The sequence below is a fragment of the Parathielavia appendiculata genome (genome assembly GCF_033297405.1).
Source record: "Parathielavia appendiculata strain CBS 731.68 unplaced genomic scaffold N657scaffold_59, whole genome shotgun sequence".
NCBI classification, from domain to species: Eukaryota; Fungi; Ascomycota; class Sordariomycetes; order Sordariales; family Chaetomiaceae; genus Parathielavia; species Parathielavia appendiculata.
In genome coordinates, this window is record NW_026944278.1 from 18,738 (window position 1) to 40,858 (window position 22,121).

Genomic DNA, 22,121 nt, shown 5'->3' on the forward strand with positions numbered 1-22,121 from the left:
CAAACCTTTCAGGATTGTTGCATGTCTCGACCACGCTCGTCAACGAGGAGGGGCACTTGCATCATGGTCTGTGCGACCCGATGGCTCTAATCTGCAAGGCTACTGCAGCCCGCTCAATCCAAGCTCCCGGCAATCTGGAAATCGGAGCCCTCCTGAGGGGATTTCAACGGTTCCTTCGATCTTAAGGTGGCTCAGCTCTGCAACTGGATGGACGTGATTTGGGAGGTGAATAGGCGCCTCGCTGCTCCGCCACCTCACTGGGGCCCTCAAGCTGCAGGTCATCCCTTGCAGGGCGGCTGTAACCCCAGTTCGCTTGCTGACCCTTGCACCTGCAAGGCACTGCAGCCACCATCTTGCAGCAGCGGCCCGCATGCTCCCTCCTGGGGATGGTGGGCTGCCGCAGGTCGGTTCACGATCTTTATAAGCCGGGTTCATTCCAGCAATCTCGACAAGCTCCGGGTGGTCCAGTAAGATTAATATCATCTGCACATCATTGAGCCCTGTGCTCCGCGCCGACCTCCAGTCACCCAATCCGACAGCCCAGCCTACAAAACCGAGACTTCATTTGATCCAGCTTGTCAGGGTCTCTCGCACCTCCAGACAGAGAGATCGTTTCCCGATAGTCGACCTACAGCTTCCACTCCACCACTTGAAGATGTTGTGGTCCGACTACTCGGACGTCCCGACCGACGACGGGCGCAGATGCCAGGTCGTTGGCTGCCACAAGAAGCACGCCTACAGCAAGAACGAAGTCGGCCAGAGGATCTACTCAAAATACTGCTCGGACCGTACGTTAGTCAAGCCCCATGACACCGTTCCCTTCAGCTAACCGTCCGTCAGACACTTGCGCCAAGAGGTACCCCGAAGAGGATGGCTACCACTGCGCCACGCCGAGAGCCCGGGGTGAGAGGTACTGCCCCGACCGTGAGTCTTCCTCGAAACTTCTTCACAGGGAGCTCGATGCTAACAACAAACAGACTTGAAATGCGGCGAGCCCGGCTGCGAGGCAATGGGCGAGTTCGTTGGGACACGCGACTACATCCGGTGGTTCTGCATCAGGCGTATGTCCTCCGTTCCACCGACCGCTCCTCAGACCCAACTCACTGACCCTTCTATCCAGACCGCTGCTCCGCCCCCGACTGCCGGCTCCGCGCGTCCGACAAGCAACAACGGCGCTGCGCATCCCACTTCATGTCCTGCACCGTTCCCGGCTGCACCCGCCCGGCCCACCTTCACCGCTCGGGCCGCCTCGACCTGGTCTGCGCCGTCCACTACGATACGCACCGCTGCCTGGTCGCCGACTGCACCCGCTGGGCGAGCAGCAGCGCGCGCTACTGCCCCTCCCACAAGTGCGCCGTGCCCGACTGCTCCGCCGCCCGCCGCTCGCTGTCCGTCCCAAACGGAGGCGGCGCCTGCCTCAGACACCTCTGCACAACCCCCTACTGCACCAACCCGGTCCTCTACCCCAACCGCGCCCGCTCGGTGCACTGCGCGCTGCACACGTGCAAAACCGCATCCTGCGTCAACCCGCGCGCTGCGTCGTCGTCGTCGTCCTCCGGCGGAATCACAAGTGACTTCTGCCTTAGCCACACATGCCTGACGCCCGGGTGCCGCGCCGAGGCGCGCTTCGCGGGCAGCCACTGCGAGCGGCACGTCTGTGTCGTGGCCGGGTGTGCCAACCCGCGGCTGAGTGCTGTCCCGTCGAGCACGCTGGGCGTGGGGCTCGATCGCGAGCGGTGTGCGTCGCACACGAGCAGGAGGGAGAGGAGGGCGGCGTCGCTCGATGTGGATGGTTTTGGGATGGATTGGGAGGGGCTGAGGGGCCGGTTCGGGGGAAGCGGGGAGAGGGAAATGGACAGGGAGAGAAAGAGGTTGAGTGATGATTTGGAGAGGCTTAGGAGGAGGGAGCGGGAGCTGGAGGCTGAGAGGTGGTGGGCGGCTGATCGGTCGAGGGAAGCTGGCCTGGTTGCGGACGAGGATTTGCCAGAGCCGGAAAGGGAAGGGATCGAGAGGATACAGAGGGATTTAGATTCTTGGAAGTGGAGGTATTCTTAGCGGGTTGATTATAGGCTTTTGGATGGTGTTTGAGTTGCCTTGGCTTGGATGCACGGATGATACCCAACAGGTTCAGAGCAGGATGCAGAACGAGGCGTCTGGCGTTTGAGTTGGATAGGGCAAAGTAGTTCAATTTGGCTACCGAAATTCACCGCCTGTCGTTAACCCCTCCCTCCCATTATCTTAGTGTCTGTTACAGGCCCCGTCTCTTGAGTGTATATCGGTACGAATAATGCCCCTTGATATCCTTCGCCATAACCCGCATGGCCACCACATCATTCGACTCGACGCCGCCCTCGACAATGCCCGCCTGCACCGCCAAATCCGCGTACTTCTTCGCCCTCTTGTCATCCCCGAGATAGTTGAAGTTGAGCGCCGCGAGCTCATACGCCTCCAGAAGCTTGACGTGCAACCTCTCTTCCTCGTACAACATCAGGAACCGCTCAATCATGGCAAAGTCCACCTTGGTACTATCATGGTTCCTCAGTTCCGCCCGGATCGCCAGTATCTCCTTCAGCCTCTTCTCCCCCTTGACCGCCTCCTCGCCCTTCTCCCCGCCCGGCAGACTGCACGCCTTGCACGGGCAAACCCCGCCCTCGGTCGTCCCAGTCCCTTGCGCAGGAACTCGATGCCGCTTCACCCACGCCGACCTCTCGGCCCTGCTCAGGAAGGGATCGACATACGTAACCGTCAGCTCCTCGCCAGCCTGCACGCGGCGGGCAACGGTGGTGCGCAGGGCAAAGGAGTTGTCGATGTAGGTGGCCACATTAGCGCGGCAGTCGTGCTGCAGGACGGAGATCTCCGGGTAGTTGACGTAGTGCTTGGAGTGGTTGAGCTCGTCTAGCTTGCGCGCGGCATAGCCGAGGTCGATTTCGAACGGATGGGCGAGGAGGATCTCTTCGACGGAGCGCGGGTTGGAGGTGATGTCGGGTTCACCGGGACGGAGACGCTGCTTGTTGAAGGTAGCTTGGGTGGCCTCGGGAAGGTAGGAAATGGCTGCTTCGAGGAGGCGGGTGCGTTCCTTTTTCTTGGGCACCTGGTCGAAGAGAGATCTATGGACCATGAGCACAGGCGACCAGACCATAAGGGGTTTGCCGCGGCGGATGGTTTGTGTGGCGGTTATGCCGGGTCCCTTGTTGAGGATTTCGGTCGTCGTGAAGGGAACGGGGTCCTGGAGATATTTGTTCTCTCCTCGGTTGAGGTGGTCTTCGATGCGTTCGAGCTTTTGGAATTCCTCCGCCCTCGTAACAGCCACGAGTCCTCGCCCTTTGGCAATCCGCCAGTTGGTGTAGACGCAGAAGTCACCCGAGCAGATGTTGGAATCCCACCATCCCTCGACGGGAGGAATTCGAGAAGCTGGTGCTGTTGCATTGTCTGCGTAGACCTCGACTTTCTGAATAGGCTCGTATGCTAGACCTTCTCCCGAACCTGCTGACGGTGCATCAATTTTCTCCTTGTTTTTGCCCTCAGTACTAGTGATTGCGGCCACCAAGGGAGCGAGGAGCCCAAAGACGAGCACGCGCGCCAAGGAGAGCTCTTTCCGCGTCATGTCAGAAGCCAAAAAGAAGCGAGGCCTTGATGGAGTCAGTTGCGGCTATCCAAAAGAGAGAAGCGGTCAATCACGGACGATGTTAGGGCTTATTGCGTGTATGAGGATCTGGCTTGTCATTGGGACTTTGGTTAGGCGTGATAGCGAGAAGCTGCTCGTGTTTACATGTATGATGCGCATAGCTTGAATGAGGCCAACGTGGCCTGGACAGGGCAGGGCGACTGTCTGTGACATTGCATGCCAATATGGGCTTCTACTTGGATTCGAGGCCGCCGTGATTAACGTTCCCGACTGCCTAAATACTCCGTGTGTGTGTTGGTGCTCATCACTTTATCCGACGGCACTTGGACCTTGATGTTGTAGAGCACTTGGCCGGCTAAAGTCACTGCTCCGAAAGACTTTAAAATTAGCATGCTACCTTCCGCCATTGGTGAGGTACCAGTCCACATCGCTTCTCCCAAGCTCCCAGATATATTATACGGTGTAGTCCCCAGGCATCATCCCCTCGACCTGCCACTTCTCATTGCTCAGCGTACCGGTTCCACCGCTTTGACACACAGTCAACACCTGTTCCCCTGAACAACGCAGCCTCCTGCTCCTCCATTTCAGATTCTTTGCTACGGGGTCCCCAGAATCTGCCAGATGTACGTGTATCCGAAGGACTTGAATTTCGGCAGCTGGCCCCGTTAAACTCGCTCCGAACTCAGTCGGGCAATGTCGAAAATGATACTCTGGGCGACTATGCGAAGCGATTGCATGCCATGTGGCAGTTTGGTGATAAAAATGTCGGAGTCTCCAAGTGGCCAAGGCCAGTTACCACGAAAGATCAGTCAGGGGACTGCAAGGTATCGAAGCGAGACAGGAGGTCCAAGGCTCGAAGGTGGATAGGTACGAAGGATAGCCAGCGGATCTTGAGGTGACAAAGCGTGGAGCTCAACGGCAGCAAACTTTCCAAAGCGCGCGCAACAGGGCATTACTCGACTAGCTCTTCTTTCAGGGATACAGGCAGGCCCTGGGGTCTAGGTCGAAGGTGTCCTCGATTGAAGTTAACTTTTCGAGTCCGGAAACACCGTGCCCGCTTTCTAGAGCCTCGGGTGAGACGTTGAGGATGCGAAGGTTCCTAAGCTGCGGCAAGAAACACTGGCTAAGGCTGTAGACATGCCGGTTGCAACATCTACGACAAAGCGAGGTGAGTGCAGGTGCACGGTGCAGGAGGGCAGCCAACGACGTCATATGTGTCCCCGACATTGCGGCGCGAACTAGTGATATCGTGTCGAGGCGTTGCAAGGAGCCGAGCACGAAATTTTCGGGCAGCCGCCTGGCATATTCCAGGCCCAGGGGAATTACTGGAGAGTCCTCAGGTTCCTCGATTGTCGGCTCGCGAATGTTGAGCCTTCAGATATTCGGATCCTGACACAGACAGCACGTCGATGAGGAACGATGCTGTGGAGAGGCTTATGGTGCAAGAGTCTGGCATCTGAATACCCAAGCGGCTTGCCTCTAGGGAAAGGAATGCCGCTTAGTCCGACGGAAGACTAAGCCGGCCAGTGTCGCCACGGAATAGCGAGGTTGCTGACAAGCTTTGCACCACCCGGGACACGTGAGAAGTGCCTGATGAGTCGAGTAAAGGGTCCTGGCCCATTGATTGAAACCAGGATCGACTGGTAGAGGAGCGGGGCAACGATCTTCTAAGGTGCTTGCAGGTGAGAGCGAGGTTCCGAGCGCCGGATAGTGGACAACGGTGCTTTCCCAGGTTTTATGATCAGCTTCTCCTAGACTGCTGGCGATGTCGTATTCTCCATGAATTCGACCCAGTATCCAACAGTTGAGCGCAGATGGCTAACTGGAGTTCGACGGGAATTGTGAGCAGAAGTGGATGGCCTGTCATGTGTGTGGATGGATGTCTCCGCCCCAAAACACGTACGTGTAGATGCTATTCTTGTATTGTGTTTGTACAAGTACAGACAAGCAGTGTGCAAACGGCACTTGAACAGCGTCTTGTCGCACAGGATCCGCCGCTCAGATTGGATGCTGAGAGTGAGTATGCTCCCTCTCGCTTTCGAGCCTGCTGCCACGTTTGGAAGCTGAAGTTGGCATATTTGTCCTGTACGTCCGTAGTGAGGTGGAGGAGGTATCCACATCATGGGGCGCTTGAAGTCGAACAGGATTTCAATAATTCCAAGAGGAGATGGAACCCACTGCTGGCTCGGTTGGCGGGGTATAGGTCCAGGTAGTGGAGCTGCCACGTGAACACGTTGGCCTCCCAGGGTTTACTGTGTGCCACCTTATGTAGGAAACTCTAAGCTATCCTAAGCTGCCATCTCACAATGTGGTTACATATTACCTTGACAGCTACTCGCATCACCTTAGGTACCTAAAGTATGGTATGTGTACAGATGCGAATTGGGCATGATAGAAATCCTGGGAGTCCGGATACGGCTCACTACAAAACGCCGGTGGAAGCCGAGCCAAGACGCTTGGCGGGGCTTTGTGCGATCCGTAGCTCCCGCATGCCCCCCCTGTGAGTTGAGCTCCCGTCTGACGATAGGCTCCGCGCTTCCTCTCCTGTGTAATGCAAACCTTTAGCATTGTCTCGAGAATCTTTCGGGTGGCCCGAACTTCCACCTCATTCCAGCGACGAGCCCTAAGCAGCCCGCGGACCATGGACTACGACACGATTTTGCAGGGCAAGTACCCTGCCAAACGGCACGCCAAGCGCGTCGTCGACTACATCCGCTCCAAAATCCCCGATGCGACCGGCGTGCTCTACCTCGAGAGCCGCATGACCAAGTTGCTAGAGGACAATGACGAGCCAGAGCCCTTCCGGTATGTCGACCCGGCAGCCTCTCTCACTTTGCCAAAGCTGACCGAGTTTACCAGCCAGCGCCGCTTCTTTTACTACCTCACCGGCTGCCCGCTCGCCGACTCGTATGTGATCCACGACATGGACTCGTCCAAGACGACCCTCTTCATCCCGCCTGTTAACCCCGAGAGCGTTATCTGGTCCGGCCTGCCTGTGTCCGCCGAGGAAGCCTTGCAAAAGTACGACGTCGACGAAGTCAAGTACACAACCGACGTCAATGCCGAACTAGCACACATCGGTGGGCAGCGAAGGAGGTCGACCGTCTTCGCCATTCCCCACCAGGTGTCGGAGCACGTCACCTTCCTCAGCTTCGACGACAAGAACTTTTCCATCCTCAAGGAGGCCATCGAGGTCTGCCGCGTCGTCAAGGACGAGTACGAGCTCGCCATGATCGCAAAGGCCAACGTCATCAGCAGCAAGGCCCACCTTGCCGTTATGGAGAAGGTCAAGCACGCCAAGAACGAGCGCGAGCTCGAGGCCGTGTTTCTCTCGTCGTGCATCTCTGCCGGCGCGCGGAACCAGGCATACCACGGTATCTTTGCTGGCGGGAGGGCGGCCGCCACGCTGCACTATGTGCACAACAATGCGCCGCTTGCGGGCAAGCTGAACCTGCTGCTGGATGCCGGCGCCGAATGGAATTGCTACGCCTCGGATATCACCCGGACATTCCCCATCAATGGCAAGTTCACCAAGGAGAGCAGGGCCATCTACGACATTGTCCTCAAGATGCAGCTCGAGTGCATCGCCGCGCTCAAGGAAGATGTCCTGTGGGACGACATGCATCTGCTGGCGCACAAGGTTGCTATCGACGGCCTGTTGGAGTTGGGGGTTCTCAGGGGCGACAAGGACGAGATCTTGGCGAACCGGACGAGCGTCGCCTTCTTCCCGCACGGGTTGGGGCATTACCTCGGCATGGATACGCACGATACCGGCGGCAATCCCAACTATGCCGACAAGGACACCATGTTCCGGTACCTGCGCGTCAGGGGGAGGGTGCCTGCAGGGAGTGTCGTGACGGTGGAGCCTGGGATCTACTTCTGCAGCTTCATCATTGAGCCATTCCTCAAAGACCCGAAGCATGCGAAGCACATTGACGCGGAGGTGCTGGAGAAGTATTGGGACGTTGGAGGTGTTCGGTATGTCTATTTTCCCAGGAACTCTTGAGTGCCGCTAACTGGATGCAGGATCGAGGACAATGTGGTCATCACCAAGGTTGGCGCCGAGAACCTAACCCCAGCTCTCAAGGATCCCGACGAAATAGAACGGATCATTTCGAGCAGTTGAGTCGGCTCTCCATTTGTAGATCTCTTCCAGAGGGCGCCCATTGTTCATCGCCGGATGCGAGAAACCAATATTCATGAGCAGGTCCTGCCAGATATCCAAAAGAGCCATGCCGCAATCCAAGTCTATGAACAAATCATCTTAAGCCACTGCCTCAAGTCGCGATCCAGTTTTTTGCCTGTGAGTATTTCAGACTCACAAGCGCAGTCGAGTGGTAACTATCATTTTAACATGGTTCATCTCACATCTCACGTTGTGTCACCTTTAAAAGGAGCCAAGTATGACCCAAGGGGCCAAGAACCATCGAGCATTGCCCATAATCGAAGCATCAATCTAGGTCAAATACTGTGGTCGAGCACCGGGAAGAGCATGGTAAGACGCCACACGGGTTGTGTCTCCGCTTAATACACAATCAACTACAAAACGGCCCAGATGCCCAACGCCTTGAACAGCACCACCACCCACCCCCTTAAATTCTCAACGAGTCTCCCACCCCACATTTACTCCTTCAGCCCCATCTCTTCGTCAGTCGGCTCCGCATAGGTACCAGCCGGCTTCGTAGCATGGCGAGTCCTCTCCTTCATGATATTTCCCTTGTCAATCGCCTCGCGCTCGTCCTGTTCTGTTCCACAACCTCATCAGCACACTTCAGACAGGAAACAAAACCGCCAGTAAGGGTCCACTTGTAGACTCACCCAGCTGCTGGTCCGAGTCGGCCTTGCCCGGCTTCATGGGGTCGTCGAGGGGCGCGTCATCATCCACCACGGGCACCGCTTCGCCCTGGGACGTTTTGTACGACGGGTCGCTGACCTGACCGGGGGGCGCGCCGCGCGGGAGGTCGGCGCCGGGCTCGTCCACTTGGTACGGGGCTGCTTGACCGGACATGATGATTTTGGGGTGGGCTAGTTGTCGTGGATGTGCTTTTGTGCGGTGGATCAGGGTTCAGCGATATGAGCTTGTGATTTGAGTATGTGTTGTCCGTCTCAAGTTGAATGCTTGGTGTGTTAGAAGGGCATTTCTAGCTATAAAGAGCTGCCCAAGAATTATCAATATAGGATCTCTGATTGTCTATGACGTAGATCAATCAGTTCCTGGTCGTTGAGGCGGACGGGAAGTGGGTTCTGGATCATGACTGCAGAAAAGTGACGTTATAGACTTGTTAACCAGTCTTCGGTGACAGCGTGGCGCCGATGGCCAACTCATTGCTGTCAGAATGGGAATGTAGGAAAATGAGACTCGGAACCGTCTGTCAGGATCAGCGCTTGGCAGCGAGATCTAGCAGCCGGTCTTCGAGAACTGAAACTCTGGAAGCATCTGCGATGTTTGAGAACTGGGTTGAAACGGCAGGAGTAAATATGCAGTACAATGTTATATTTCACCACGCTGACACTCATTATGTTGAATCTCTCTTTTGTTGAGAGTGGTTTTAGCGTGCCTGATGACACTCAGATTCTACGGTCACTCCATGACAATAGATGAGAACTTCTCACTCGGTGCCCTGGTGCTCAGATGCGAATATCGCGTGCTACGTTCAACAAAGACAATTGACTGAAGACCCATTGTTGATTGCGTCGAGCCTTTTATCATCTCGTCATGATGGAAGTTAACAACATGCAGGCATTTCACTAACCACCCAACTTCTTTAACTTCTCCCTGGCGGCCTCCTTGGCTTCCTCAGACACGCCGGGGTTGCTAATGCTCGCCTTCAGCCCACGCGCAACATTGCCCGGGTCCTTCTCCTGCTTCTCAGTCGTTCCGTGACTGGCTGTGGACTCGTCATATGGCTCGTCGTACGACTCGAGCACCTTGCGTGCCTTCTCCTTGGCTTGCTGAGAGGTGTCTTGAATGACAGGATCAACCAGTGTCAGCAAACTACGAAGAAAATGTGCAAGCTCGGCCGTAAGGCAAGGGAGAGAAAGCGTACTTGGATTGGAGATGGTGGCTTTGTGGCCGCGCAGCACGTTCTCTTGCTCGCCTTCGTAGTCAGCGGAAGCGGGGACCTCTTGGGGGATATCGCCTTCGTCCATGGCAATTGTGATGGTGGTTGATAAGAAAGTTGTGTGTAGAAGATAGATCTGTGAAGAAACGATTACCGTTGTTTCCGAGTGTTCACAAATCCAGTGGTTGCTTGTTGAAGGACAGGCTCAAGTAGGACAAATGAGCCGGCATATATGGGATCAGACTCGAGTGGTAATGAATCGATGACGTCCCGTCTGATGTAGGAATCTGACTGTGCAGTGGTGCGGGAGAAAGGGACAAAACGTAGTCGTGAATCATGACTTCTCTTCTTATTGACCGCGGATTGGCTGCTGTTTGGTGATCGGCGTTGCTGCAGCATGAAGCCACTTCTGGGCGAGTTCTGGTTGACGGTAGGCTGCGGTCTACTCCAACTATCATTTAACTGATGAGCTCAAAAGTCAGCGAAGTAGCCTTTTGAGGGGAAGCGAACTGCGATCAGTAGGGTGTTGTGTTGGTTCGGTTCACCCTGAAATCGGACAAAACTGTGACCCACCATGGTAGTTCAGGTCAGTCACACAGCATGACGTCTGCATCACATCCGTACGATGCAGTAAAAGCCAAGCACACCGATGATGACCACCTGATTGATGCTCAAACAGATATGGTATCACAAAGCCTTCAAGCCTGCGCCCTAACGCCACTATTCCCGCTTGTTGGTTCCCTCAACTGTACAAAAGTCCCCTGATGCGTCCCTTGGTCTAGAAAATTCCAGCATTCGGCTCCCCTGCGCAGCAGGTCCCAGTGCTGGCTCAATTTAGGCACATCCACAGCAAGCTCGAAGCCAGTCAAGAAGCAGAAACTAATCTCAAGCCTCGCCAGTTCCTTTTCGCTTATGCCGCCGACCCTCGCAAACCTAGCGTGAGGGTAACTGAGGTCCTCTAAAGCCTTCATGGCCACCCTCAACCCGGCGAGCAGCAGCCGGTGGACATTCCGCCTGGTCACGACGATGGCTCTCTCCAGAACAGCCAGCCGGTGGATGTAGAGCGAGGCGGCCAGGTAGACGGCGGTCGACATGGGGCAGTAGCGGTGTATGCGAAGCAAGTAGTCGGTTACGGAGATGGGCGGCGGGACGCGGCAGTAAAACTTGCGGGTGATGGCGCTGTGCTGCAGGTTGAGTGGCTGCGAATTCTCACCCACGATGATGTATGGTGAAAGCGGTTGCGGCGAGCCCACCGAAATAGAAGGGGCCGCTTGTAGCGCCGGATTTGGCACTCGCAAGTGCACTCCGTCAATGGATTGCGCCTGTGTTCCTGCTGTTGGTACTGCAGGTTGACCGGGAGCCGGCTGCGAAGCCGAGTTCACATTCTGGCGAGGGGAGCGCCCAGGTAATGGGGAGGTTGCGGCACTGGCCCGTTGAGCCAGTCTAGCCAGGCTCTTTTCCGAGTTGGACCGCACAATACTCTGTTTCTCGGCCTCCATCCCTCTCATATGTGGTAGTGTTGGACTTCTCGGCGGCGGCGTGGGCGGGACATCTCCGGTCATGTTGACCAAGGCCTCGACGCCTGTGCTGAAGAGGCTCAGGGCCGCCTGCGGAGACACTTTGAAGATGTCATCGACTCGCGCCGCTAGGGTTGGTGACGGCACCTGCACGTCCGGCGCCGTCGCGGCTTGTAGTCTGGGGTCGGTGGAAGGAATGGGCGGCGGCGGCGGCGTCCGGACCGGGCTTGGGCCGCTGCCACTGGCGGCATGCGGCTCCAATGTCAAAGCCTCGGGCCGTGGCTCTCCCTCAGCCATGTCGATGTTATCCGTGCCTTCCTGACTTCCGAATGGGCCGCGTCCTAGCGAAAAGCTCTCGGTCTCCGGGGGTTCGTTCTCGTCGCTGAATCGATGATCCGACGTCGTTGACGGAGGGGGCACGCCCCTGGACTTCACCAAGTCGGCCAGGGCGGCTCCACGGTCTTGTGTCTCGCGCAGTTTGCCAGGTCCAATATCATGGTCTCTGTTCTCGACCGATTGTCAGGTGTCTCAATGATGCGAGTTATCAAAGGGTAGGTGGGGCCCGTTAGTGCCTGGTCGAGAGGGGCAAATTGGTGGATGTGGAGGAGATTGGGTCCGCTACCGTCTAGCCGCTCCGCGCTAAAGCTTGGGTGGAATTCGGAAGAGTGTTTCTGAGAATGGTGATGCAGGTTGCGCGGTTCTCGACAAACGTGGACTGATTCGATCAGACCTCCATGTCCTGATATGGTGGGATGGATGGTTGAAAGCTCGAACTTCGAACTCATCTGCATGTTATGCGGCCTTGGAACCCCTCATGGTCAGTGCGTTTTCACTTGACCGGCGCAGCACATTGAGGAATTTCCCCAATCACACTCAATGTGGCCCAATCAAAGTCATTGTCGCCACTGCCGCAACGTACAGTAATAAGCAACGCGCCCGATTGTGCCTTCTGCGCAAATGTTGAGCATTCACTTGTTTCACCTGCGGCAACTCCACAGCCTTTGTCGGTTGTTGGACGTGGCAAATATCCAACCGGAGATGCAAGAACAGATGCTGGGCCATTCTGCCTTCCGCTAAGTCGCGCAGGACTTGGCCCCGGCGACGGTCCAGAATCCAAGGGCCAGCCCATGATCGAGTGCATGCAGGGTATTTGGATTCTATACCTCGACAGCCCTGAGTGCGCGGCTCTACTCCAACCCTGCAGGCTGGAATTCCCATGCCGCGAATCGAGGTTCACCGCGTGACAGGGTGCCAATGCTCAGTCGAAGCTGACAAGGTCACGGCGCTTGGTTAGGTATCACCAACTATGCAGTCGCCATGCGGTGTAAATGTATGGCACATGCATGTTTCTGCAACATTTCTCGCCTCGTTGGCTCGGATAGAGCGAATGACCCAGCTGACTCCCCACATGCAAACCTTCAGCCCGTCGTTGAGGGCAACGCCTCATCGAACTCCGGCGCTCGACACTCATCCCACAAGAGGGCAACTACATACCGATACAGTAAGTACATGAAGGCATCCGGGCAGGACAGGAAAGGCGACAAGATCAGCATCCCGACGTGACTTTGCAGTCAACTACGGCCGTCTGTCCCCCTTGGACTGCCGCGATGGCCTCCTTGAGCACCTTCTCCAGGTCTGTTGCCTTGTCGACCCGCGCAGCAAAGAGGTCGCCGCCGGCCGCTGCTTTGGCAATGCCGGCGTAATCGGGAGCCGGATCGAATGAAATGTTGATCTCCTCGTTAGTCGCTTTCGAACCCAATCCGTCCGGATGGACCAGAAGCAGCGACTTGCGGGGCGCATTCCAGCCTGCAACAGTCAGCACCACCCTATGACTACACCATTATCGCCACTGCTTACCCTTGTTATTCAGCACAATCGTCAGCACGGGAATATTGTACCGCTTCGAGATCCAATACACGCTGCCCGGCACAGAGAAGAGGAACGTCCCGTCGCCCACAATCTGCACCACGAACTTGCCCTTTTCCCCCTTAAGCTGGGCTTCGTACTCCGTCGCAAGCTTGATACCGAGAGCGCCGCCGCCAGACCAGCCCAGGCCGCCACCTCCGCAGTTGATCCAGTGCCCGGGGAGTGTTGGCTGGATACCGTCGTGGACGAACAAGGTGTTGGTGACGGCCTCGACGGCCCAAATGGTATCCTCAGGGCACATCTGTCTCAGCTTCGCGCAGAGATGGCTGGTTCCGAACTCGCCGTTCTCGAGCGGCTGGGACCGCACCTCGATGGTTTCCAACCGATTCTTGTATGAGTCTTGGAGAGCCGCCCATCGCTTCTCGCTCTCCGCCCCCGTCAGCTGCGTCTTGAACGTCTCATCCGACTTGAGCAGCGAAATGATCTGTTCGACAGCCGTCAAGGCATCTGCCCGATACCGGTGTTGCGCCTGGATATAAAACAGCGGCATGACCTGCTTTAGGGGATCGACGTCGATGTGGAAGATCCTGGCATCCTCCTTTGGTTTGCACTGCGTCGAGATCCATGGCACGTCGCAGTCCAACACGATGATGGTGTCCGCCGTGCGAATCACGTCCTCGACACCATACCGCACCCCCAACCAACCCGGATGATCCGCCGGGAAGCACATATCGCTCCCGCCGGTATCCAGCACTCTCAGCCCCTTAACCGTGTTCGCCAACTCGACCAACGCCCCCGGCACCGCCTGATTCCTCCCCGCATACCCCGTAATCATCAACGGCTCCTTCGCCCCCGCCAGCGCCTCGGCAATTTTCCTCACAGCACCGCTCGGCAACCCGCCCAACTCAACCGGCTCCCACTGGTCCTGGGGAATCTGATACGCCTCCATCTCCATCTCCATGACCTCCCTCGACCCACACAGATACACAGGCCCTTGCGGCGCAGACCGCGCAAACTGTAGCGCGCGGTTGACCATCTGCTTAACATTCACCCCGGTCTTGAGCTCCGCGGCGTAGCGGCAGTACTGCGCCAGGATCTGCTTCTGGTCCGGCACGTCCTGGATCCAGTGGATGAACTCGGTGCGGCTGCCGCGCAGCTCCCCTTCCTGCGTGATGGGCGAGAGGCCGGCAAACACCAGGACGGGCGCCCGCCCCGCGCTCGCGTTGTGCACCGCCGCGCCGAGCCCCTGCGTGCCTACGTCCACGTGCACGATTACGGCTTGCGGTTTGTTGGTGAGGCGAGCGTAGCCGTCGGCCATGGACATTGCTACCATCTGTTCTCACACGTCAGCAGTGGGCGTGGGCAAAAAGGGTTGTGAGGGAGACCGGGAGGAGTACTTCATTGGGACAGGTGATAATACGCGGGAACTGGCCCTTCTTCTCGCGAGCACCCTTGACCATGGCCTCGATGATGCTGGGGTGGTCGGATCCCAGGTTGACAAAGACGTGTGTTACGCCGGCGTCCCAAAGCGCCTCGAAGAAGGCGAACGACGTCGTGTACATCTTGGGCTTATTGTCGGCGGCGAGGGTCGACGACCAGCGGTGTTGCGTTGTAGGAGAAGAACCGGTTGCCGTCCTGGGTATGGTGTCATTAACCAGGGGAGTTGTCTGTACCAGGGGGATGGTTCTGTTGGGGCGTGGCAGCGGGGTTATGTTCCCCTGATTTGTCGCATGTCCCCCGTCGAAAGCGCGCGTGGAAGACGAGATGAACCGTCCGACGCCCGCACGGCCGATCCCTGTCACGGCTACTGCAACGGCACGGCGATAGTTTTTCTGAAGCGCCTGACTGGCCCTGGCCGCCCCGGGCGGGGTTGCGCGGAGCAAGGGTGGCATCGCGGCAGATGCGGTGCGGGTGCTGTTTTCGTGGAAAAGTGGACACCCAACGGCCGGGCTTTGGTGCCAAGTCCGGGCCGATGGGGTGGGTGCTCTGCAAAAGGTTATGCCGTTGGCCAAAGAGTCGGAGGTTGTTTCCCTTGGGTTGTTCCGACGCCTTTTCCCTTCGATCTTCGCCCAATTCTCCCTTCCTTCGATCCGTCCCGTCTTGGCGGAAGCAAAGGCGCAGTGCCTCTCGGGTGAACGTGGTGTTGTTTTACGTTTCTTTGAGGAGAACGGACTCGAGTGAGTTCATTTGCGTGTTCCGAAAAGATGGCGTCGTTTCCTCTGCGGTCGGTTCAAGATGCAGATAAAGAGACAGAACACTGGTACTTGCTATTTATTGGTCCGAGCCATGGTCAGATTGTGTAAGTGCTCTCGGCTTAAGCCCTCGGGCCCCTTGTCCCCCTTACGACTAAGAAGTCAAATGACCTGCTCGTCTCGGCTGTTGCAGGCATCCGGTTACATAACAGCGCTACGGTCAGACGAACCTCACCAAGTCCATCGACGGCGAGCAAACGACCCTCATGCGAGGGACGTCGACTTGTTTCATTGTTTAGGTTAGTCGTTCGATTGTGCGGTAGGTGCTCCGCATTTCCCCGCAGACAGCTCTCAGTTCTCAGTGGGGCCAGCGCCTTGTGGGATTGGGGCTTTCCACCCCAGGCAACCTGGAACATACATTCCAGGTCTCTTGGGTTTGGACATATGAGGGCCGGCTCAACTGGAAATTCAATTCCGCGTTGTTCTTCTCTCTACTGTTCATTTTCGACTATCTGCACATTTTCAATTTCGCCTGGTTTAATAACAGAAATGCTCACGGAAGTTCTGTACCTGCCGCAAATCAGCACCACCTTCTGAGCCGAGGATTTCCGCACATCGCCGCTCCACCCAAGCCACTAACAATTTAGAGTTAGCTGCCCGTTGAATGCGGGGTAACCGGGGTCTCTCCGTTTGTGGACAGAGATCGTCTCGGTTGATGGGAGCTTCTCTTGAACATCCGAATTGCGGAACACCGAAATTCAATTCGGAACACCGAGATTGGAACCGATATAGACCGCCCACAGCTGCCCGCTCCCACAGCCCTCTCTCAAATCAATTTGGCCAAGCTGTGCAGCACGAACCAGGGCATGATAAGTCATAACGCGACGGGGTGCACTCCGCCGACCAGCTTGCGTACTCCGGGACCCGGCGCTGAGCAGAGCCCAAGCCGGATTAAACCATGGCCCGCTCGTGCGTTGTCAATACAGCCCGGCAAGGACCATCTTAAGGAAGGTCAAGAGATGGCCAACGTGTGCCAGAGCACTGCGGCTGCATCTGCGAATTCCATTACCCTGCCGCACGTGGTTTACTCCAAGAATGTGGACTGTTGTTTTGCATCTTCGCCAATCGACGCCACGGTGATCCTCCCGCTGGCTTCCAGACGAATATGCTGTCCTTTCGCATTCGACGCCTCAAACGACACCACCTCAGCATCGCCAGACGGCGCTCAAAGCTCGCCGACGCCTTTGCTGCAGCCGAGGTTAGCGCGCTGCTCCTCTCAAATTGCACTTCCGCATTGTTCGCCCGACGCAGGAACATGCTTGGATAACTCGTCGATTCCAACATGATGGTACTCCCGCCAACCAAACACGGACTGACAATGCGGAATTGGGTGTCAGGCAACGCCGGAGTTCCACTTGGGTTGCCGCTTCCTGCGTAGTACTGCACATGGCCACCCTTCTCAGCCGTCGACCGCAGCCTGAGCGGCGTGTTTCCCTCCGGCACAGGCACCCCGAAGTCGGGCGTCCTGTCCGCCTTCCAGTACAGCTTCTGTACCGTCGTCCGCCGGTTCGGATCGTTCAAAAGGTCTCCCGTAAATGTCCCGGTATCCGCGGTCGTGGTACACCATGATGTCGCTTACACCGTCCTCGGACACAGTGAAGGGATTGTGTCCGGGGCCCCACCGGTTGGTATTGGCGTTGCTGACGAAAACAGGATTCAGCGACTTACTCCACGATGCTGGGTTCATCAAGTCCGCCCCTGCAGACACTGTCAACAGCCCAATGCAATAGTTGTGGTCCGTCGCGCTGGCCGACTAGGTCAGAAAGACTTTGCCATTGCGCTGGATTACGAAGGGGCCTTCGTTGACTTTGTACCCGATGCGTTCCCACGCGAGTGTTGGACGGGAGATGGCGAAGGCCGTACCGCGGATCGTCCAGGGGTTTACAGCGGCGCGATCGTGATACTCGAGTTTCCATCCGACCTCGACGGTTCCTGCTGCGCAAGATCAGATGCCGCGTGCCATTGGCGACAAATGTCGACGCGTTCAGCGAGAAGGTGTCCCAGTTGTTCTTGATGACGCCCTTTTCCACCCACGACGCGGTGAGAGGATTACTGCCTGTGCCTCAAGCACAAAGGTCCGGATGCGCCATTGGTTCGCCACGCCGAGGGCCACATAAATGTACCATTTTCCGTCGATGAAGTGCAACTCCGGGCCCCAGACCTGCCCGCTACCGACGCTCGAAAATCTCCGCCGCCGGACTGTGGTCTTGGAGGCGTTTTGGAGCGCTTGGATGGTTTGGGCCTGGCGCGAGATGATGCGGTCATACTTAGGCACGATCGCCGTGAACTAATAGCACCCGTCGGTGTGCCTGAGAATGTGCGGAACTGCAACTACTGGATGAGCATGCTGATGTAGCTCACGGCTGACTAGACAATGGCCGGAGTTGCCAACCATGCGGCCAACAGCGACCGGCGGCGAGGAGACAGCTTGTGATCTGTATCGCTCTCCACACAACGGCCCAAGCTTCAGTGAGAGATGAAGGGTTGGCGGAGCCACGTCCGCTTACTCCGATCGCTTAAACTGACAAGGCTGGTTAGCGCAGGTCCGGGAGTGAAATCCCGCCGGTTATATGTATTCTTCCCCACCACAAACGTTAGTCACTGCCGCCTCTAAGTGTATGCCGGTTGAATACACAGATCGGCCGACGAATGAGCAGAATCACCCGGGGATGCGCACCAATAACCTGTCGTGGGTTTCAAGATCCAAACGTCCATCTCGGTAGAGCTTGCGAGGTTACAGTACCTATCCCCTTGCATGAGCACCCAAGGACCCGGTTGGGTGGCAGGTCCGCTTGCAACATGTCTCCTTCAAGCCTCCTCATCACCCACAGGCCTGGAGGCGCACTTGGCAAGCGGAGGTAATGACGGAGATGTCTACCATTTTACCGTTTCAGGAAGTGGACATCGCTAGCAACATGCCAGATTCGAGGTGAATTTGCTTGGCTATGTTACGGACGCTACCTCGGTCCTGAACGTCGGCAACGTCGTTGCTGGCCAGGGACGGGATGATCTGGCGTCGAGCAAAGTATAAGATGGCCAGCCTTCAGGTTTCAAGGTCCATGTCGGACTTCTGCCACGCTCCTTTCTCGGCTGCGTCTCACTAATCTGCAATATGCGGTCCATCGCGATTCTGGTCGCGGCCTTCTGTGCCAGTGCTGTCAGCGCTGTCCCGGGCCTCGACTCGCGCTCCTCCTTCCTTGCCGCACGCAAACCGGCGCCTTTGCCCAGCAGCTTCAAATGGAAGTCCACCGGCCCACTCATAGGCCCAAAGGACGACGGCCGCAACCTCGCGGGGATCAAGGATCCCACCGTCGTCGAAGTAAACGGCACCTACCACGTCTTTGCCAGCACGGCCAAAGCTGAGGGCTACAACCTGGTCTACCTCAACTTCACCGACTTCGCCCAGGCCGGCTCGGCCCCCTTCTACTACCTCGATCAGAGCCCCATCGGCACGGGCTACCGCGCGGCGCCCCAGGTCTTTTACTTTGGCCCCCAGAAGCTCTGGTACCTGGTCTACCAGAACGGCAACGCGGCCTACTCGACCAACCCAGACATCGGCAACCCTGCGGGCTGGACCGCACCGCAGGTGTTTTACCCGGCCGGCATGCCCAAGATCATCGAGCAAAACATCGGCCAGGGCTACTGGGTCGACATGTGGGTGATTTGCGACGCGAAGCTCTGCCACCTGTTCTCGTCCGACGACAACGGCCACCTGTACCGCTCGCAGACCAAGCTGGCCGACTTCCCGGCCGGCATGAACGAGCCCGTCATCGCCTTGCAGGACCTGCAGAACAAGTACGCCCTGTGGGAGGCCTCGTGCGTGTACGCCATCAAGGGCGGCAAGGGGAAGCAGAAGTATCTGCTGCTTATCGAGGCAATTGGGAGTGACGAGCAGCGGTGGTTCCGCGCGTGGACGTCAGATAGGATTGACGGCGACTGGACGGCGTTGGCGGACACCTATGAGAACCCGTTTGCGCGGTCGAATAATGTTATGTTTGGGGAGGGCGTCGAGCCGTGGACGAAGAGTATCAGCCATGGCGAGGTGGTGAGGTCGTTGACGGATCAGACGCTCACCATTGATACGTCCAAGCCGCTGCGGTTCTTGTACCAGGGCATGGATCCCAATGGGGGCGGGGTAGAGTATAACGCTCTGCCGTGGCGGCTGGCGCTGCTTACGCAGATCAAGTCGTGCACCTAGGGGAGGTGTGTGCGGTTTAGGACCTGGTTTGTCTGTATGTCACGAACGAGTTGCTAAGTAGGGCATGGGATTCTGGGTGGTCCTCTCGATGACCAGACGGACATTGACAGAATAACTCTGGTACTAGTAATATTAGAACAATCTGGACATAAAACGAGCGCAACTCCCGAGTCCTAACGACTCCGCATCCATCTTTCGTGCGACAGTCAACCTAGACTCTCTCTCAGAACGGTCCGGCCAAAATGCGCCTGTCAGATTCAATCATGGCATTCATGACCCCAACAACAAAGTCCCCATGTTTTTTCAAGACCCAGTCCGTCCGCTCCCTCAGTTCATCCTCCTTGATGCGCAATCCGGCCAGACGGCAGACATCTTTGCACAACGCGACATCGGTGTCCGGGGTCCACGTGCAGAGCTCATCGACCACGGCCGGAAAGCTATTTAATGTATCACACGACGAGTCCGCCTGTAAGAGCTTTATCAAAAAGGACGACTGGGTGTAGACAACAGCACGGTGGGCTTTAAACTTGCGGTTGCTGCAAGAAATGTTCATATCGGATAATTTTCTCGGAGTCGAGAAGGCATCCGAGTGACAAGTATATCGACGGCGTCTGGTCGTCTGCTGATCGATCCCCTTTGGTAACCGCTCCTCTGTCCTTATTGCTCATTGTAATTATTTAACGTACATGAGCAAGCGGCGCACCTCTAACTACCTCGCAACAATGATTCTCAATTACAGCACATCAACATTAGGAACTAACTAATTATATTGGCAACAGATGAATCAGATGGTTCCGCGGGTTCCTGGAAATTACGCGTATTATGGCCAGGCTTGCCGCGCATACCACAGCATCGACCCCATGTACGAACCCCCCCTGCAACACTACCCATCTTGCTGCGTTTCTTGCGCTGCCTCCCCACCTATAGCCTTCTGGTCTAGTAGATCTTGCATAATAAGTGATCCTCCAAGCTCCACACGTGTTTTCTTGGCTCTCCGGCGCTTTCGTTGGCCTTACGGAGCGAACCTGGTGCATTACAGCCTTTATACCCTTGGTGAGCTGGTCTACACCAGCTAACATCGAAGTCGGGGAGCTATTGTAATGATTGGTAATGCGAGTTTTAATGAGCGCTGACTGCAACTCGGCTTCTCGGGGTTTATATGGTATCTGCAAGACCTAGGATTGTGCAGTGCCAGGCCGTGAATATAGAGGTGTTGGTATACGAAGCTGTTGGGCAGCCAACAGTTACATGCTCAAGTAAGCTTAGATCAACCAAATGGTATTGAACAGATTGAGGTATGAAACGAAGCTTGAATTGTAGTCACGATTCCAGAGTGACCACACAAATGAAGGATCAAGTTAGTGGGTTAGGGTGCCTCAGAATGTCCCTTTCTTGTTGGAACAAAATGTCCTCTCTAATCCTCCCAGGGGAATTACCCCCCTTATATAGAGACAGTGTGCTATGATATGACGTTTATGTCAGGAACTGCGTCATTGTGATGGATCTGTGTTGACTGAGAGTCTCGCATTGAACATCAGTGCTCAGTCCGTGAATTTTGGTGCCAAGGAACCCACTCAGTTCAACAGAAGCTTTATATCCAGCCAGGAATGCGCCCTCTCTGGATCGTACGGTACAAAGTAAGCCCCTGTAAAGCCACCCTATGTGTTTTACTCCGTCATGGAAGCAAAGAAGGCCTCGCGAAAGGCCCAGAGGAACTCGAGTTTGCTCACCTGGAAGATATTGTTACGGGCCACGCGTTGGCGTTGAGATGATGCACAAGGCGGGGCAATGATTGACTAGATTGCTCCGAATGGAGAGCGAAAAGAAAAGAGAGAACTAGATGACAGAAAGAGAGGGCAGCTCTTATATGCTCCGGAACACACAGACACTGCCTGCCTCAGGATGACGTTATCATGATACCACGGCCGAGCGTTGCCGAGGCCATCATGGGCTCAGCCCATCACAGTGAGAGGAATGCGGAGGTATATAGAGCGTAATGTTCGTTGTACTCTTGGTAGTAACGCCTGAATTTGATCGAGTGGTGGCTTTCATGGCCGTTGTGAGAGACGAGCGTACATTTAGGCGAGGTGCGCGGGCACTGCCGATGGGACTCAATTCTGCTAATCACACGATGGGGAGAAAAGGATGAGAAGCTAGAAGAGCTCTCGCGATGCAGAGGTCACATAACAAAGCAGGTGCCGCCATATGCACTCCGACGTCAGGCGCCGTCACAGACGTCGAGGATGAATAACCGGTATTTGCCCTTTGTCCGGGGCGCTATATGGTAGTCAGAACAGGGAGAACGGCCGACACAGACAGGGTTATGCAGGAGGCCTGGAAGGAGAGGTGGCTGAAGGAACGAGACGGCCGGGCAGCCACGAGACCAGCCGACGACTTTGACCATCAGCAGGAGACCCTGTTCAAAGACAAGACTCTAAGGAGGCAAGAGGGCCTGAGCAAGGCGAAAAGTTCACTGCTGGTCCAAATCCGAACTGGGGCTATAGGCCTGCGGGACTTCCTCTTCAAAAGGGGCGTCCCGGAGGTCTTGACACCTAGCTGCGAATGCGGAGAAGGGCGAGAGACCGTCGAACACATGGTGAT

General features: G+C 56.4%; 9 protein-coding genes across 9 annotated transcripts; 3 read left to right on the forward strand and 6 right to left on the reverse strand.

The window, feature by feature from the left end:
- Nucleotides 1-655: 655 nt before the first annotated feature.
- N657DRAFT_685438 (uncharacterized protein) lies at nt 656-2,055 on the forward strand (the record flags this gene model as incomplete). Its single annotated transcript, XM_062796779.1, has 4 exons — nt 656-788; nt 841-924; nt 978-1,061; nt 1,121-2,055. 4 exons carry the CDS (start codon nt 656-658, stop codon nt 2,053-2,055), a joined length of 1,236 nt encoding a protein of 411 aa, XP_062641917.1.
- A 107-nt stretch (nt 2,056-2,162) lies between these two features.
- Nucleotides 2,163-3,813, reverse strand: N657DRAFT_667309 (uncharacterized protein). The gene is made up of 2 exons (XM_062795393.1): nt 3,683-3,813; nt 2,163-3,629 (listed from the first exon to the last, which is right to left on the reverse strand). The coding sequence occupies exon 2, from the start codon at nt 3,602-3,604 to the stop codon at nt 2,249-2,251; it is 1,356 nt and encodes a 451-aa protein (XP_062641918.1). The 5' UTR covers nt 3,605-3,629; nt 3,683-3,813; the 3' UTR covers nt 2,163-2,248.
- A 2,161-nt stretch (nt 3,814-5,974) lies between these two features.
- On the forward strand, nt 5,975-8,106 carry N657DRAFT_651593 (uncharacterized protein). The gene is made up of 3 exons (XM_062794195.1): nt 5,975-6,430; nt 6,485-7,603; nt 7,652-8,106. The coding sequence occupies exons 1-3, from the start codon at nt 6,267-6,269 to the stop codon at nt 7,749-7,751; spliced, it is 1,383 nt and encodes a 460-aa protein (XP_062641919.1). The 5' UTR covers nt 5,975-6,266; the 3' UTR covers nt 7,752-8,106.
- A 142-nt stretch (nt 8,107-8,248) lies between these two features.
- On the reverse strand, nt 8,249-9,775 carry N657DRAFT_584141 (uncharacterized protein; the record flags this gene model as incomplete). The annotated part of the gene is made up of 4 exons (XM_062789729.1): nt 8,249-8,370; nt 8,444-8,650; nt 9,379-9,588; nt 9,673-9,775. 4 exons carry the CDS (start codon nt 9,773-9,775, stop codon nt 8,249-8,251), a joined length of 642 nt encoding a protein of 213 aa, XP_062641920.1.
- A 610-nt stretch (nt 9,776-10,385) lies between these two features.
- On the reverse strand, nt 10,386-11,501 carry N657DRAFT_584169 (cyclin-domain-containing protein; the record flags this gene model as incomplete). Its single annotated transcript, XM_062789731.1, has 1 exon — nt 10,386-11,501. One exon carries the CDS (start codon nt 11,499-11,501, stop codon nt 10,386-10,388), a length of 1,116 nt encoding a protein of 371 aa, XP_062641921.1.
- Nucleotides 11,502-12,586: 1,085 nt separating this feature from the next.
- Nucleotides 12,587-15,173, reverse strand: N657DRAFT_407195 (thiamine diphosphate-binding protein). Its single transcript, XM_062787230.1, has 3 exons — nt 14,468-15,173; nt 13,062-14,403; nt 12,587-13,010 (listed from the first exon to the last, which is right to left on the reverse strand). The coding sequence occupies exons 1-3, from the start codon at nt 14,960-14,962 to the stop codon at nt 12,751-12,753; spliced, it is 2,097 nt and encodes a 698-aa protein (XP_062641922.1). The 5' UTR covers nt 14,963-15,173; the 3' UTR covers nt 12,587-12,750.
- Nucleotides 15,174-15,845: 672 nt separating this feature from the next.
- Nucleotides 15,846-18,203, reverse strand: N657DRAFT_667314 (carbohydrate-binding module family 42 protein; the record flags this gene model as incomplete). The annotated part of the gene is made up of 8 exons (XM_062795394.1): nt 15,846-16,332; nt 16,467-16,848; nt 16,904-17,075; nt 17,112-17,225; nt 17,293-17,343; nt 17,376-17,609; nt 17,649-17,749; nt 18,152-18,203. 8 exons carry the CDS (start codon nt 18,201-18,203, stop codon nt 16,275-16,277), a joined length of 1,164 nt encoding a protein of 387 aa, XP_062641923.1. The 3' UTR covers nt 15,846-16,274.
- A 231-nt stretch (nt 18,204-18,434) lies between these two features.
- N657DRAFT_638249 (glycoside hydrolase family 62 protein) lies at nt 18,435-19,520 on the forward strand (the record flags this gene model as incomplete). The annotated part of the gene is made up of 1 exon (XM_062791570.1): nt 18,435-19,520. One exon carries the CDS (start codon nt 18,435-18,437, stop codon nt 19,518-19,520), a length of 1,086 nt encoding a protein of 361 aa, XP_062641924.1.
- A 111-nt stretch (nt 19,521-19,631) lies between these two features.
- Nucleotides 19,632-20,226, reverse strand: N657DRAFT_407189 (uncharacterized protein). Its single transcript, XM_062787229.1, has one exon. It carries the CDS (start codon nt 20,071-20,073, stop codon nt 19,744-19,746), a length of 330 nt encoding a protein of 109 aa, XP_062641925.1. The 5' UTR covers nt 20,074-20,226; the 3' UTR covers nt 19,632-19,743.
- Between the last annotated feature and the right edge of the window lie 1,895 nt (nt 20,227-22,121).

Bases quoted from the DNA above. Each gene is read 5' to 3' on its own strand.
- N657DRAFT_667309 (XM_062795393.1), bottom strand. From the start codon at position 3,604: ATGACGCGGAAAGAGCTCTCCTTGGCGCGCGTGCTCGTCTTTGGGCTC.
- N657DRAFT_407195 (XM_062787230.1), bottom strand. From the start codon at position 14,962: ATGCCACCCTTGCTCCGCGCAACCCCGCCCGGGGCGGCCAGGGCCAGT. The intron at 14,404-14,467 runs GTACTCCTCCCG...GTGTGAGAACAG, and splicing joins TTATCACCTGTCCCAATGAA to ATGGTAGCAATGTCCATGGC. The intron at 13,011-13,061 runs GTAAGCAGTGGC...TGACTGTTGCAG, and splicing joins GATTGTGCTGAATAACAAGG to GCTGGAATGCGCCCCGCAAG.
- N657DRAFT_651593 (XM_062794195.1), top strand. From the start codon at position 6,267: ATGGACTACGACACGATTTTGCAGGGCAAGTACCCTGCCAAACGGCAC. The intron at 6,431-6,484 runs GTATGTCGACCC...CGAGTTTACCAG, and splicing joins GACGAGCCAGAGCCCTTCCG to CCAGCGCCGCTTCTTTTACT. The intron at 7,604-7,651 runs GTATGTCTATTT...AACTGGATGCAG, and splicing joins TGGGACGTTGGAGGTGTTCG to GATCGAGGACAATGTGGTCA.
- N657DRAFT_407189 (XM_062787229.1), bottom strand. From the start codon at position 20,073: ATGAACATTTCTTGCAGCAACCGCAAGTTTAAAGCCCACCGTGCTGTT.